Source organism: Diadema antillarum, unplaced genomic scaffold (assembly GCF_040938485.1).
Source record: "Diadema antillarum isolate AM-2024a unplaced genomic scaffold, OU_Dant_1.0 seq00002076_RagTag, whole genome shotgun sequence".
NCBI lineage: Eukaryota > Metazoa > Echinodermata > Echinoidea > Diadematoida > Diadematidae > Diadema > Diadema antillarum.
Genome location: NW_027272723.1, coordinates 66,953 through 83,644, shown reverse-complemented (window position 1 = coordinate 83,644; position 16,692 = coordinate 66,953). Strand labels below are relative to the sequence as shown.

The 16,692-nt window shown below is 36.8% G+C and overlaps 1 protein-coding gene across 1 annotated transcript in view; it reads right to left on the bottom strand.

Annotated features, from left to right (window-relative positions):
- Positions 1-15,799: 15,799 nt before the first annotated feature.
- Positions 15,800-16,692, bottom strand: part of LOC139713846 (trafficking protein particle complex subunit 9-like) — a 29,424-nt gene continuing 28,531 nt past the window's right edge. Inside the window, 1 exon segment of the mRNA XM_071625551.1 lies at positions 15,800-16,620. Within this exon segment, the coding sequence (XP_071481652.1) occupies positions 16,423-16,620 (198 nt within the window). The 3' untranslated portion in view covers positions 15,800-16,422.

Here is a 16,692-nt window from a genome sequence, read left to right as displayed (position 1 = left end):
ATAAGGGTGCAAACTACACGATTTATTTGTAAGGGTTGATTTTTCCCCCTTTTTTCATGGATTCATGCACGGTAAAGCCTAAGGGTAAAATGCATGCACATGAAAAATGTAAGCACATGTTTCCGTGTGCTTGCAAACACCACATTTTAGAATGAATAAAGACGAGCTGTGATAGTGGAATTTCTCATGAATAAATAACAAAGCATTCAAACCCTGGCCATTGTTCAACACCATTGTCAGGGTGTTAACCACATACTCCCATACACACCCATTGACCCCTGTGCAAAGTGAAAATTTTGCACAGAGGGTTGGAAATAGAGCAAAATCTGTAACCTAACTGTGAAATTGATCATGGATTTCATGAAACTGATTTGTGTTTTAAACCACCTCCAACGAAATTGTACACTATACAACTATCTCCCATATCAATGATAGTGTTATCTGATATATAGTTACTGAATTATTAAGAATCAAAAGTGGAAAATGTTTTTTTTAAACGCCTATTAATCCATAGAATACATTCGATGCAAAATAATGACATGGATGTTTCCTAAAGCGTCAATTCACGAACCCAGTACTTTGGTCACCTGGTGTGGGCATGTTCATTCTTTTCTTGAACATGATTTATGAATTCAATGAATTGCTGAGTCGTGCAAACTTATGTGCACATAAGTTGACTCCCAGATGGCTCATTGTACAGCTCGTTCATGCGTGTTTGAGCTGAGCATCTAGCGCAAATTCCATTTCCACAGCAGATCAGCTCTTCTGAGGCTTTTCGTAGCGGCTTACTGCAACTCTGACTTAAAAATCATTTTGTCCACTTCATAATATCAAGACCCCGCAGATTCCTACTACGTGGAAAATGGTGAGTTAAAACATCATCGTAAAGCATGATTTGAAATATCCACAGTGTTCTCGACCAAGGCCTTACTCTCGATATTACCCGTCATCAAATTTCTTGTATCTGTTATGTTTTTGGTTGTATAGCCATGTCTTATAATGTAGGCTTGCAGGCAGTAATATTAAAATGTTCATTTTAGAGTTCTGTTAAAACTGGCAAGTTTTATGCGTGCTGTTTTCTGTTCTATTTTGTTTTGTTTCGTAACCATTCTGTGGAATTAGAGCAGCTTTAGCGATAAAATGTCTTGCTTAAGACGTCATGGCATTCCGATTTCAGATTTCAGATTCATTTATTGTTCATTTAGGAAATTCTTTTTGTTGGTACATGGGCGTGCACATAGGAATATCTACATACATGCATAAACTCACATATATTCATGTACATGTACACATTATAAATGATACAATTTTCACTACATACACAATTATACAAGCATAATTTATACTCACAATACAGTGAACACATACATAATCACAAATTTCAAGTAATTCTTTATATTTACCGATCAGCAACAAAACAAAATAGTTAAGAAAACGTGGAATCGGATATTCCTATAGGAAGTGTATCCTTAACATAACCTTTACGCCAGCTCCCCCCCCCCCCACACACACACATCCCCAAGGATAATTCATCGCGTCGTGCCATACCACATTTGATTAATAACGAATAAAAGGAACGGAAGTTATCTATAATTGTTGATAAACTTATGGATAAATAGACCAGTGTACTAACTAAACTTATAATGGCAAACATTGCACGCTTATCTTTATGCTGGGATAATTCTCTGTAGTCAGGTAGTGTTAGTGATGGACTTAAGTTCACCCTGTATGCAGCAAGGCAGTGCATAAGAATTGAACTATACATTAAGCTGCCATGGAGAGAGTTATGTAGTCACATTTACATAAGTTAGCTCTTCTGCAAAATTATTACACACGCATGAACAGTGGCCTTGAACTCATGACACTTGATTTTCCTTTTCAGGTATTCGAGCAAGATACAATATGATGAAGTTGCGCGCATTCTCCTGATCACGTAAACTTATATGCAATTCTGAAGGACAGAGTGATTCCTCAACAGAATATGTAAGTTTCATTAATGGATTAATCCGTAATACATGTATATGTATTTTCAGGTTATTGATTCATCTAGATTTTCAGCATGTGATATCCGTGAAGTATATTATATTAAAGCTTATTATTACACATGAACGCAGTTTTATCAGTTACTATAACTTAGCCACCGTTTAGTGGGTTGCAGAAAATTTGATAAGACTATAGTGCAATTTTTGATACCATCTATAATCGAGAGATATGTTACTCAAGTGGACCATTGCGATCATTCATTCTTGCCTTTTCCGTTCTACGTCTTTTCAGGTTTTTTTTTTTGGTTTTTTTTTTTGGACTTTTTCCTGAAAACTCCATGATGGATTGAAACTCATACAGGCAGCATCCCTACCCCGCAAGAATATTCATTTTTTTTTCTTTTTTATTTATTTATTTATTTATTTATTTTTATTTTATTTTATTTTTTTGTGTTTTTGTGTTTTTTTGTTTTTGTTTTTGTTTTTGTTTTTGTTTTTTTTTTTGTTGTTTTTTGGGGGGTAATCTTCTTTTCTGTAACCAGTATTATCAAAGTAAATCAAATCAATGTTATGAATAAGTAGAGGGGCCTATATTTTCACTTTTTGTGTGTGTGGTAGTTGGATTAGAGGTGTCAACCATAATGGGCATCATTACACCCATTGCCATGGCCAGCACCCGGACCATCATCTGTGGCAAGCTCAGCAACGGCTGAATGGCTGAGGTCTATAAGTCTTACTCCTTTCCTAACTGTGTAAAATATACAGCAAACTGATGTTAAATTGGCATGTAATTTGATGTTGTCTTACTTTGTTATTTTATGTTATGAAGACTTTGAGTTGGTCAGGAAAACTGTGAGAATATTTGAATATGCCCTATGTCATAAATGTATGCAGGTCTACATAAAAGGTGTGTATTTTCATCACAGTCCAAATTCGCCACATTTTTCTTTTCAACATGACTTTACTCAGGCTATTCCACATCTATTCTTCTTTTTTTTCAGCTCTAACTTAGTGATGTCGGCATGCTGTCTCCTAATTCCCCGTCTGCCTAGAGAGGACATGCTGTATGTCTGTGACAAAGTAAGTGCTGCACTTTTATTTTTTTATGGGAGACGGGAATTCCATTCTGCTTTGTGACTAGAAATATAAGAGGAATATTTCTTTGCAACATTATCATGTTTTACTTATATGACAAAGAGCTGAAATAAATCTATCCGACCGGATTTGTTTAGAAACCAATATCAAAGCTTAAAGGGATGGTATAGTATTGGTGGAGGTGAGGATTTGGGCTTTTAACTTTTTGTGATATACCAAGAACCTACTTATGAAATAATAGAGAGTATGCCATTCTAAGAGGAATTCTAAAGATTATTTGATGAAAATTGGTTTTGAAATGGATGAGCCATCCAAAAACAAAATAAAACGCAGCGATCGTGATAAAAAGCGAGTCCTATATTATATTATTATTGCTCTGTTTTGGATATCGCAGCTATTTCAAAACCATTTCTCATTATTTCAGCAAAAGACGTTAGAAACCTGAAGTAGATCTATGCAATCAATTTAATTTTCCATTTTCTGGTCAATGGTCATAGTTGCAACCTGTTAGTTTATGTAAGCAACACAACTGCGTAGTGTAAACGACCTATTTCCTTCGAAATTTTATTCAGTCATTATTTATTCATGCCAAAATCTCTTTCAGAACCTGACAGGACTAAATCCCACAATCTTCACTGTGAATGCTGCGCACTAGTGACATCACTATTTGGCTGGATGGTTGTGAAATCTGCCCGAATTCCCGCATACAATCGTGTCTTCCTTCGCTACTATGTTTCCGGCCTTCTGTGCTTTGTGGCTTTCAGTATCCCAGGCAAGGCAGAAACACCCGATGCATACTTCAGCAGTACATTGCAAGCCTTGATCTGAACAGGCAACTATCACGAAGAAAAACCTACGGCATTTCATTAACAATATTGTTCAATAATTGTCTTGATATAGTTTACCAGCCTAAAGTTTTCATGGTGTATACTTTTACAAGGAATTGTCACCAGAGAAATGATGTTGTTCAGCTTGTCCCTCCGTTCGTGCATCAGTCTGTTATCGATTATGGCAACGTTGTATCACGAAGGGAAATGAAACGAAAAGTACAAGTGGACAAGTTAATGCAGGGAGATTACTTTAGCAGTTGAACACATCGTCACAAATTGAGGAATATCGGAAAATCCGTTGAAGAGCTATATATACACATATATTTAGAGTTTCAGTGCCGCCATTACGAGATGAGAAAGCTACATCTTTGACGTCAACCATGGAAAATTATATAAAGAAATGTAAAGAAAATAGGCATAGTTTCACGTTTCTAGCATTACAAAAGGAGCACTTGATTTCCTTCATCCAGAAGGGGGGGGGGAGGGGTAATATTACCCTTAACATTATGGCAACGACAAATAAGTGGAGGCAATTTGTACTTTTCATTTAGAATCAGATTTTATGGAATTCCCTTGATATTTTCTTCATATACGTTTCCATACATGAAAGTGACACTGAAACTTTAAAAAATGCATAACTTCCACTGGATCATACGATTTTCCATGTTCACTTATGTGTTCTTATGATATTGCTCCAATCCACAGGTACATTTGGATTTCATTCCCCTTTAATTACTGTTTGAGGTATCCAAATGAAACTTTGAATATATGTATGTACGATTGGACGAAGTTACTTCTACCACCTTGTGGGTGCCAGCGTTCAAGGTCAAATATTGTAGGTCATTGTCAAATTCTACAATGTCATTTCGTGCTCTTTCTTTGTATCTCACCTTGTAAGCACTGTCGACATAGTATTGTGGTGTTCTTTTAATAACTTTCCACACTTTTGAGCTATATGACCACCAAATTCACTCCTCAGATCATCTAAAGATGGCTGTCAAGTGTTGATATTGGTGAAGTCCGACTCCGTCAACAGTCAAAAAGTCAATGAGCTTACATTTGAAAATCAGTGTAATCATAAATTCGATATGTGGGCAAGACATCACTTCGCTTTTACCTTGTTAGATGGTGAATATTTGTGAAGCTTCCGTTTCTAATTCATACAGCATCAGCATACCTTATGTCTGAGAATAGTGGTAAAGAAGATAAAATACTTTGGCAACAGCGTGTAAAATTCGCAAAATTTTATTTTGTGCCTAATTTGCTGAACAAACGTCGTAGGAGGACTACAACCTGCCAGGCAGTATGGCGGAACAATTACTCTATTATTAGCGTCATAGAATAAATGACAATGATGTAGTTCTGAAGCATGCTATTCATTAGATACTTTTGCAATGACTCCATGCATGTATACTTTTAATCGAACTAGGTATATAATCATCAATGTCTTGTACTTGAATAACGACAGAATGATTTCGGTGAGGAAAGTTTTCTGTCACGTCATTTAGGAATAAGGGAACGTGTAAATATTATGCTATTTGTTCCATAGTTATTTCTGAAGTGGTTAAATGTATTTTCCTTTAAAAAAAATAATTTTATATATACCTATGTTGCATCCAGATGCCTATTCGTTGAAAAATATGGGCAATGTATTCAAAGGTCAAAGATCATACATTAATGGGCATAGGGTATACAACATTTCAATAGTTGTTGTTTTGTTTTGTTTTGTGGTTTGTTTGTTTGTTTGTTTGTTTGTTGTTGTTGTTTTTTTTTTTTTTTGGGGGGGGGGGGGGGGACACGGTTCAAAGTGTCCTGAAACCTTGTATAATGCATGCATTTAGTCATGTATGATGCCAAACTGTTCCCGCTCATACAAATGCAGCCGTTTCAAGGAAATAACATAAGATTATTCTCATACTCCATGATTTGGTAATGCTTAAGTGGTTCATAAGAGTCCAGTGAAACTGTGTACAGAACAAAAAGTGGATTTGACAATGGTATACGATATCCGCAATTTACTCTTTGACGGAGTCTATCATCCGATTAATATGTATATGCACGGTAGTCCCCTATTCGGAAACTACAAGTTAGATAAGCTGCAATCATTTTGCACGCGACCATGGCGTTATAGCCAAAGGTGATCTGCAAATCCCTGTGTGCCTACAGAGGATTGGAAAACTTGTAACAACTTTCTATGTATAGAACAACGAAACAGAAACTGGTGCATGTATTATTCTCAGTCACTTTGTTAGTCATTATGATGATTTGCTCATTGCAGTCCGGAATCTCAGCTCGAGGGACTCGAATTGATCCCAAATCAGTCGGAATGCGTGTATCACCCAAAACAAAATCTGAATACATAACCATGATAACTGCGATTCTGCCTAGTCTCCATTGGTAGCCCATAAGGGCTGGTATCAAGTTCGATTTTCATATTATAATTATACCTTGTATTTAGATGTTTTCATCGAAATGCCCGTATACCTGTATATGGTATGCGTATGTCAGTTAAGTATCTAAACCATAATAAATTGTAGTCGTAATCTAAGTGCCAAGAATCTCATGATTTGAATAAGTGTGAACACCAAGACATGTCGTGATAAGGACTTTAAGACAATTGGCATCGTCATTATAAAACAAACTCCTAATTGTAAGGCATGTTTTAAATTTTAGATAAATTCATGTCTATGCTGGAAACATATCTTTTTGATGATTCATGATGACGTCACTGTTACATGACTATTGTACGCATGGAAATATGTAGGCCTATTCGTTTAAATGCATACAAACAACTTGTTAAATCCTCTTACATTTTTTTAAAGATGTGGTGCATACTTTAGAAATGTACGTAGCATGCTCTTGTTTTTTGAGGCTTTGTGTACTGGTAAAAAGCATATCTTATTCTTATAGATTATGTAAATAAGTACCTATTCAAGTACGTTTTGAATAAAACGTATCCAGACAAATGTATATCATATTTTTACCTCTTCCTTCATGCAGATGTATACTCTTGCCTAGAGGGTTTGTTTGATAGATAGTGATAGTGCTCACCTCATTGGAAAGGTAATTGGGTAAATATTTGGTTTTAGTATGTCATTCAAACACAACTATAAGTTAACTTCTACATTAACATTTCAAAACTCACAAATTCCACACACACATTTCATGATTCACAGGATCCAAATTACACCAATCTTATTTACTTTGCAGAGTGCGACAACAGCATAAGTTTGATATACTGAGCAAACAGGCTTGCATTATTTCGCACTATTCAAGGTTTAAAGTAGTTAAGTAACCAAATTGTACGTTGGTATGTGATGCTAAGTATATTTACCTTATAGCTATAATGTTGCAAATATGTGGTGCTTATTTCATCCATAACTGCTGCAAAATTGCTTCTTTAAAGGAGCCAATCAGTGTCACTGCCTGTTCCTCTAGAGACGCAATATTGCCCAGTAATCTCAAGGTGCACTTGAGGTTATACTGGGCAACATTGCGCCTCTAAAGGCGTAGACAGTGACACTGACTGGCTCCTTTAAAGAAGCAATTTTACTGCAGTCATGGATCAAATAAGCCCCACATAGGTGTAACATTATACCTATATAATATGGCACAAAATCGCACCCTCAAGAGAGGCTACAATCTTGGAACTTAGGGTTTTTCTTTGCACCCTCACGAAAGGTGTAAAGTTGCACCAAAAGTAGAGGCAAGAGAGGGTGCAAAGTTGCGCCGAAAATTAAAGGGAGAAAGATCGCACCCTCGAGAAAGGTGCAACTCGGCACCAATTAGTGTGGGTGGAAAGATGCACCCTCAAGAAAAGGGTGAAACTTAGCACCACTTAGTGTGGGTGGAAATATGCACCCACGGGAAGAACTTCGCACCCTCAATAAAGTGTGCAATGTTGCACCCTCTATGGAGGGGCAAAGGTGCACCCACAGGGTGCAAAATTATACCATTGCACCATGGTGCTACTTTTCACCAATTTCTTGAGGGTGCAAGATAACACCCATAGGGAGCCACCAGTGTGACATCACTTTGCACCCTTAAAAGGTGCAAGAATGAATCATTTTTTCTTAGTGTGTGTGTCATGAACAAGAAGATTGTTGGTCATGATGCACTGTTTATTATACGATGCACTCTCGCTGTAACGAATACGCTATAACAAAATTTCGTTGCAACAAAGTAAAAATCCCAAATTTATTATCTGCATATCTTTATATCGTTAATTTGTTCTGCTACATCGAAATTTCGAAACAACTACTGTATAACGAAAGAAAATTACCGATCCCGAGCACTCCGTGACAGCGTAACTAGTACTAGTACTATGATTCACCTGTATAGGCCCTTTTTTGTAAAGCTCAATAATGTGACTTGTGACCTAAAGCCCTTTCACTCATCGGCGGTTTCGGACTGCGGTTCACGACGGTTCATAACGGTTCTCACCCGCCGTGAACAGTGTCCTAGCGACAGTGGAAGGTCTTGGATGCGGTGTGACTCCGCTCTCAACGCGTTGTGAAGACGGCGCCAACATGGAGAACACGGCAGCAACGCGAACTCTGCGGAAAGCCGCGAAGTTTCCCCGGAAAGCGGCGGAGTCGATGCAAAGTCTCCGACGTAGATTAAAACACATTTACATGTATTTTGTCGCTGACTGCCATGCCATTACTGACTGTAGAGAAAACTACTGAAGAGGTTTGTGTTCTCAGTATATTTTATCTCTTCGCATCAAACACGTGCCTCTGTACCAAGAATACATGAGGAAAATATAAATATTCTACCCGAGAACAGTTAGTGTGAAGTTGTGAACACCTGCAGCGTGGCAGGATGCAAGTATCGTTGCTGTAGGTAGGTATCAAGTAACTCCCTTTACAACGAAGTCATCGTGACCGGAAGCTTTCTTTCTTTCTTTCTTTCTTTCTTTCTTTTATTTCGTTATAACTGAACGGAATTTTGGACAAATGTAATATTTTAAAACTGGATTTTCAATCATTGTATCAAAATTTCGTCATAACCATGTTCGTTGTAACGGAAGACACTAGCTGTACTGTAGTTAAATGTCACTTGAAGAAGTACAAGGACAACGAGGAAGAAAAAGAGAAGTGTGAACTACACTTGCTATGGCTGCAGGAAGAAGTAAATGAATGAAAAATGCATGCATTTCGGCAAGAACGAAGACCCCTTCTGTTGACTGCACTGAGCACCAAATATCAGTGCTCAGTAATGAAAGATGTGCATTGATATCTTTGGAATCGTCACAAGGGGAGACTCTGGCACTTCTCAGGAATTACCAGAAATAAGGTCAAGAAATGCTTTTCCCGATGTAAGTCCCTTTGAATTTACACACAATGTGGTAATCACTCTTCATTACCTAGCAACAGGGAATTCTACTGACAGTCCGAGAAAAAAAAAATGACTAGCGCATGGGGTGGCATATCACACTGTCCCGTAAGTGACACAAGATGGCCATACGAATTAAGAATTTACGATTTCGTAAGTTGGGCCTGAACTTGGTCAACAGCCAGTCAACAGCCGAAGTAATTACGATGCCTAAAAAAAAAAAAAAAAAAAAAGAAAAAAAAAAGGTCATACGACGGCTTCTCTCACGAATGACCCGATGTTTATATGATGAGAGCCAAATTGGAACATTTCCTTTATCATGTGTCCATCCTTGCTCAGTGTCAGGACAAGACGCCTGCATAAGGGTGGCGTCACACTGTCCCTAAATAATTGACGCAAGAAGGCAATATGAATATGGTACACGTGTATTTTCAACTTCCCACAAAGTTGTCTCCAAACTTGGTTAAAAGCCAATCAAGAGCCGAACAAATACGATGCCTTACAGGAGGTCAGACGATGATACCCAAACCACAGTATAGAAGGCTATTCAAATATGTGAATCTTGAGTGTATTTTAAAAAGAACTTTCACAAGATCTGCGGGCTATTTCTGTTTATTTGTTTGTTTGTTTGTTTGTTTTTGCTTGCCAAAAATTTTGCCGCCGTTCACAAAATGCTGTTGAAGCCTAAGAATCTCCATTGGCGGTCATAAGATGGTTTAAGACGCCCTTACGAATGACAGAAATTGTATACGAACCGAGCCTAATTTCAACATTTCTCTCATCGTGTGTCCATCTTTGCTCACTTTCAGGACAATGTGACGCCTGACCGGGTATATCGCGGATCTCCCTGAGCCAACACGGAGGTTTGAACAATGAACAACGGTCCATTTCATACCATCAAAACCGCCAAGAAAAATTGAACATGCTCAGTTTTGGTGGTTGTGTCCATAGGTCTTTCAAAACCACGTGTTTGAGAGACGGATGATCAGGTATAGAATTGGTAAATCCTTGAAGGAGCATGGCGGATTGCCGAACCACTATTAACTACCGTCTAAAATGCTGATGTGTGGAAGAGCCTAAGAGGAATAGCTAGCTGACTCTGCACTTTGTATAATATAATCCATTCTATTTTTAAAGCAAACAAAAGAGTACTGAATGCAAGACAATTTTACACAAACATGTCGTACCATATTTTGTTATATGCATTTTATTTACAATATTCATTTTTAATGGCCAATTGAGTTAAAGCCCTTCTCATGACATTACATACAATATATACATCATAATATGTATGGCTGTCATGTCGTTTTACTACAGGTGATTATATTATATCCGATTCAATGTTACATTATAGGGTTCATAGTGAGTTGTGCAATAAAAATCAAAACACCTTTGCCTCCATCAGATCCGATTTACGATATTATAGACAGAACCAGTGTACTTATACACATAAACAAATATATAATATATACATACATGTAGTTATACATATGTGATTTCATAGCACAGTAATAATACTTTTGAGATGAAGACAAGGAAGAATAAAACACTCATTTCAATCTCAGAAACATTCACATTTCTAATACACATAAACTAATGAGACTGATTCACACTTTGAGACATTCTTTCTTGACTGCAGAAAAAAAAAAAAACATAAATAAAAAACATACATGGTAGTATGGTCATGGGGGCCAAGAACCTTTGTTGTTGTTTTGTTGGGTTTTTTTTTTTTTTTTTAGATCTGCACATTGTCAATTAAGAAATCAATATTAATTTTATCACACAGCATAAGACATACACATGCTCTAAGAGGTGGATATGGAAAACACCATGTAAACAAAGAAATGAGAAAATGCATTTGAGAAAAAAGCTATGAACTTTCATGTGTGATTTTTTTGGGTTGATACCAAAGCTCATGTACATTCCTATGTCTGATTTTATGTCAATTTTCCAGCACAGATGGTTCTCGAGACAATTTAGTTATTTTCATTTAGAGACATGTTGGGCCATAACCATTAAAAAAATAAATAAATAAAAGTCTACTAATACTTGTACATGGGGGAAAAAGGTCAGGGTCAAAATTAAACACATCTTAGTTGCTTCGTTCTCAGGTTTTCATGCACTCACAATTTCTTTCATAACGTATCCCATTATTACAAATAACCAGAGGGTCATCCATGACTATCCCACATGTATGGCTTGCCCAATCTAGCAACAGAGACTGAACATGTACCCTACCTACAATTAAGACAAACAAATGTTGATGATGTGCAAGAGGAGGAGAGAATTGTTTGTAATGGAGTTGTAAGGGTGCAACATTCAACACTTACAAGCATTCTGGTAGTCTTCTACTGGCATTTACCAATATGTTCTGAAAACAGGAGGATAAATGAAAGCATGCTCCTCACAAACCTTTCATTACATTGCAACAGCCACAGAAACAAGGCTACAAAAGCTAGGTGCATACTGTGAAATGACTTCTAAGCACAGTTCAAAATGCTGAAATTGACTTAGATGTATTTGTGACATCATGATCACATTGGCAGGGGCAGGGTGTATTATTGATGGCCAGGTGTTCAGTGTTGACTCAAAAGTGGATTCAATGCCACAATCACCCTGTTGGTTGCCACCTTAGTAGAAACACTGTATGCTGCAATTTATATGATGCATTATTTGGCATGGGGTATGAAAATTAAGTGTTCAGAGTAAATAGGTATTTACTGCCACAAGAGGGGTGTTTGTTGCTACTGTGCTAATTTTGCTGTGAAGTACCAGTAAGTATAGATCATCTGACAGTGTATATGCTTGAAAATCAGCAAGCTGCAATGCAATCAAGCTTTGTCATAGAGGAGCTGCCTAATAGGAATGATATACTGCATGAAATCACTGTCACTTTCTAGAGCTATTGTAGATCATTTGTGATTTCATCAATTGTCATCAATTCAACTGTTTGATTTTGTTGTGCAAAGGGTGAATCCTTTTAAAATAGATGCTGGAGCCCACAAAGGCAGCAATACTCTACTATCTTTCAAAATTTATACACCTCACATCCATTAAACAATTTTTTAAGGGACAAGTTGAGCCATGTTTACACAAACCTGCATAGCAGGGGAAAAAAAAAAGGCAATTTCTGACACACCTTATCTTTCTTATAAAAGTAATTGCACATCAAATCAGCAAATATTCATAACATAAAGTAAAACCTACAGACATAATTGTATGAGCATTGCACACAGAACATCTTTTGTCATAAACTTGACATGATTCCTTGTTCAGTTTTAAATGTTAATCACACAGCAACACGATCCAACAATGTACTTTCAATGGCGATAATCGATTTGTTCAGCATTTATCTTTCATTCTATACTTCAAAATGCAAAGTAGAAGCTTTTTGATTTACACATGCCATCACACATTTGTTATTGCAAAATCTCAGGTAAACATAATAAGTAATAGATGTGTGTGAAACAAATCAATGGAGAAAAATGAATGGATGGACCAGATTAACCTGTAGATTCAGTCCAAGTTATTTGACCATTTTAAAATAACTTTATGTGTACTAAATACTGACATGTAAGACACTCCCATAATGTGATGCCCTCATGATGAATATTTGTAAAGATTACTAGTAATCACAGTACATGTAGTGCACACACACACACGCAAAAGTTTCCTACGCCTTAGAAAAGTATACTTACATGGAAGCCAGCACAAAAAGAAGAAATACTTAAGAGGTAAGGACGAAAAAATAAAATCATGAGTAGTTTATCGCTCTCTGGAAATAAAAAATGGACTACAACAACAAAAGACCTCTATTTCATTTGGATGCAAAATGTACTGTCAGTTGTATTGTAAGGAAAATGAAAATTGTCACAATACCACTATCATCACTCACGTCAAATGTACATTACATCCCCTTCTCTCTATACACATGCAGTGAAGCTCCAGTGCTCTCATAACAGTGAAGATGATGCATATAGTCTCGTGTAAAGGCCACTATAGAGAAACCAAGGGGCATCTCACCCTGATGAAGATGAGGGGGAAAATGACACTGATTGTTTGTTTGTTTGTTTTGTACATTATAGCATCCTTAATAGTGGCAAACTTTGCTGGAGTTGACTTTGTTACATTGTAAAATTTTCCATATTAGTGCTAGGGCAGTGTACAAAATTACCATAGCACTAAACACAAGCATAAACTTACACAAGTGTTGACTGCAATGTGATTTCCTTGCTATCTCCTGGAAGCAAACTTAAAAGAGCTCAACTACAATATCTTACCATGTTCCACAACATGAGTGGGGTACATCATGTATTAAATAAATGATTTATCACCATGAAGGCCTGATAAAGAGCCCAAACACTGATTTTCTGGTTCTTTAAATTTGAAATTCCAAATTCCCTGGAATCTTTATTTCCCAAAAGATTACTGTAAAAGTGCAAATTGTCATGTGAGTAATTTTTTCACGCCCCACCAGGTAAGATGAATTTGTGTGTTTCTAATTTCTTGATTTAAAATATGAAATAGTATTACACATGGAAAGCATCAAATTCCTGTGCATTTTACAGTATTTTTGGGCAAATTTAACGAGCTGCACTTCATGTGCAAAATTTCCACATCACAAAAACTGACACCTTTACAGTATACTTTTATAGGCATGTGCAGGAAAGAAAAGGGGGGCAAATTCCTTGGAAAGTCATAGGCTTTCTTTGGATTTTTTCCCCCTAATTTTTCTCAAAGATTCTTTTCTTTTCTTTTCTTTTTTGAAGGAGAAATAAATGTGGGCCCAAGTAGCCCCCCTTTGTGCAGCCATTGTATCATTCTTTTACATTTATAAGTAAAGAAATGCTTAAGCCGCCCTTGAGGGTGGAAGCATAAAATAGTCTTGACTTGGAATACAATGTACTAGTAAGATGGCAATATTAGATGTTATCTAACCCTTTCACACCACTCTATTGGAAGTATAAATATCAGATTACTTTCAAGAGGAGATTTTGTGGAGACAGTAAAGAACTTTGGACAAATTATACAAAATGTACTGTGCTTCTCAATTTGAAACAGGGCCAAACTGACTAATTCATCTACGATTTCCTATGCTCAACTGAATTTTCTTTTCTGTGTTTGGGATACACTCGACAAAATACGGGAAATCACTACTGACAAATCAAGGTGCTGGCCAGTCTAAAGTGATAGCATTACCGCATAAGCATTTTATTCCTTCAATGCCATTGTTTTTGAAGTAATCTTGATTTTTGAAATGTCAAATCAATAGAAATAATCATGGGAGTTTCTTTGTTTTGATACAGGCTACACAAAATCTTTAAAGCTTTGATCCGGGGGAAATTATTACTGCAAAATGGTTGCTTTACAGAAAGCACTTTAACTAGCATATTGTACAGTTCAGGACATCTATGTCCAACTTTTGTATTGGAAAGATATTTTCATCACAAGAAATACAGAGGAATGCCATACAGATATAGACATATAAATACAATGGAAGAATATATTTCAGCTTCAAAACAGAAAAATACAAATACAGCAGATTAAAAATCAAAAATCATAAGAAATTCTTGAAAAGAGTAAAACAGCACCAAGTATCCTCTAACAACTAAATGTTGCTTTGTGTCTGTGATGGCATCTTCACACCATCTAAACATAGTTTGTACTACATTCAGCACAAATACATTTATGTATTATCAGTCAAACATGCAAAGTTGTGTTTTATTCACTTCTGAACATCGCCACATGCAATCATGCTATTGAAATGTGCCCTACTAAGTTTTTCTTTAGTTATATCTACAATTTAAATGTAATCTTTGAGAGAGAATTCATTTTGTAATGTATTGGCAGGAAACATTTTACAAGCTGTCCCATATTTTTGCGTCCATTCAAATGTTTTTGATAAAAATCTAAATGAAGAGAAATTACCTCCAAAAATGGCCTGTTTATCAAGTACGTATGATATTTCCCAATCAAATCAAATTTAAATCAAATCAAATTTAAAATCAAATTTAAAAGATCCTGGCCGGCAATATGTGTGTGCTCCTTCCCCAACTCGCCCTCATCACTTTAAAGAGCAGGGAGCTACATGTATAATGACCCAGTCACCTCAGAATTCATGTCACAGTCATTCTTATGGCTCTGTGTCAGCTATTTGTAGCCCTGAGAAATTATTCTGTGGAATTCTAAAACATTTCACGCTAAATGAATAGCATTCAATATCAATTTTCCATCCATGATTTGCAAACGTATGGGGTTGTTTCCCCCTCCAGTTGGATAGTTCATGCACTAAAAAAAAAAAATATCTATATGATGACTATCATAGGTGAATTTTGCCTTCACATGGTAATTGGCTGCCTAACATTCACACTGTCCATAGACTGACATCAACAATACCAGGTAATCCAATGGCAAGTTAAAAGGCGATTTAATAATATCAAGAGCAAGAAAAATGCTCAACATGGGTTCACACTGAGAGAAAACATATTTGACCCGACAATTGTTAGTGTCATGCTGTCCACTGCATTGATGACCACAGATTTTACTATCCTATCACAAAAATCATTAGTAAAATAACAATCATACCCACAAAAACCTTTTACTGCTATGATAGTTTCAACTCTCTGCCATTAAATCATGACAGTGACCCTCATTAACGCCAGAGTATGATGCTATGATACTTCATCACAATTTAGTGCCTGAGAAAAAGGAACAATCCGACAACAAATTGATTTTACAATGTTACAAGCTGTGACCCTCTCTTACCTTCCTCGTTTCCTCTCCCTGTCTCTCTATTCTCTCTCTCTCTCTCTCTCTCTCTCTGTCTCTGGCTCTCTTTCTACCCCTCCCTCTGCTGAGTTGTGCATCCAAGCTGTAGTTAGTATTATTTTGTAAACATACTACATGGCAGTTGGTGCTGAAACACCTACAGGAATCTGCACTGACACATATCACAAATCCAAGGTCATATTTCAAACACTAGAGTCTGTCCGACAGTTTGCTTTCCTGACATCCTCCTTTTCACATCACTCTGTTACGAGTAGCCTGGATGCATGCAAGATGACATCCTGTTCTACGCAGCAAAAAGTAAGGAATAACTACAAATAAGTTAATGCGGCTAAAATATTGGTTTGGGATACATACAGTAATCCTGAAAGGGATCCAGATTCAGGAGCCTCTCACATTACATGAACTTCGACTGGTGGCCTATACTTCCACACACGCTCTTCCCGTTCTAGTGTAATGGACAGGGAGCTGCTGGGTGAGACGGGGGTAGACTGGTGTACCAACTCCTTGAAGATGATGCCCAGCTTGTAAATACCCTCGTAGAGAAACACATAGCTACACTCATGGCTTGCTGTCTGGTCCTTGTCAAACTGGGGGAATACGAGAAAGTGAACTAAGTTTCAGCATCATATCAGAACTTTACACAAAATAAGTGACTTCTA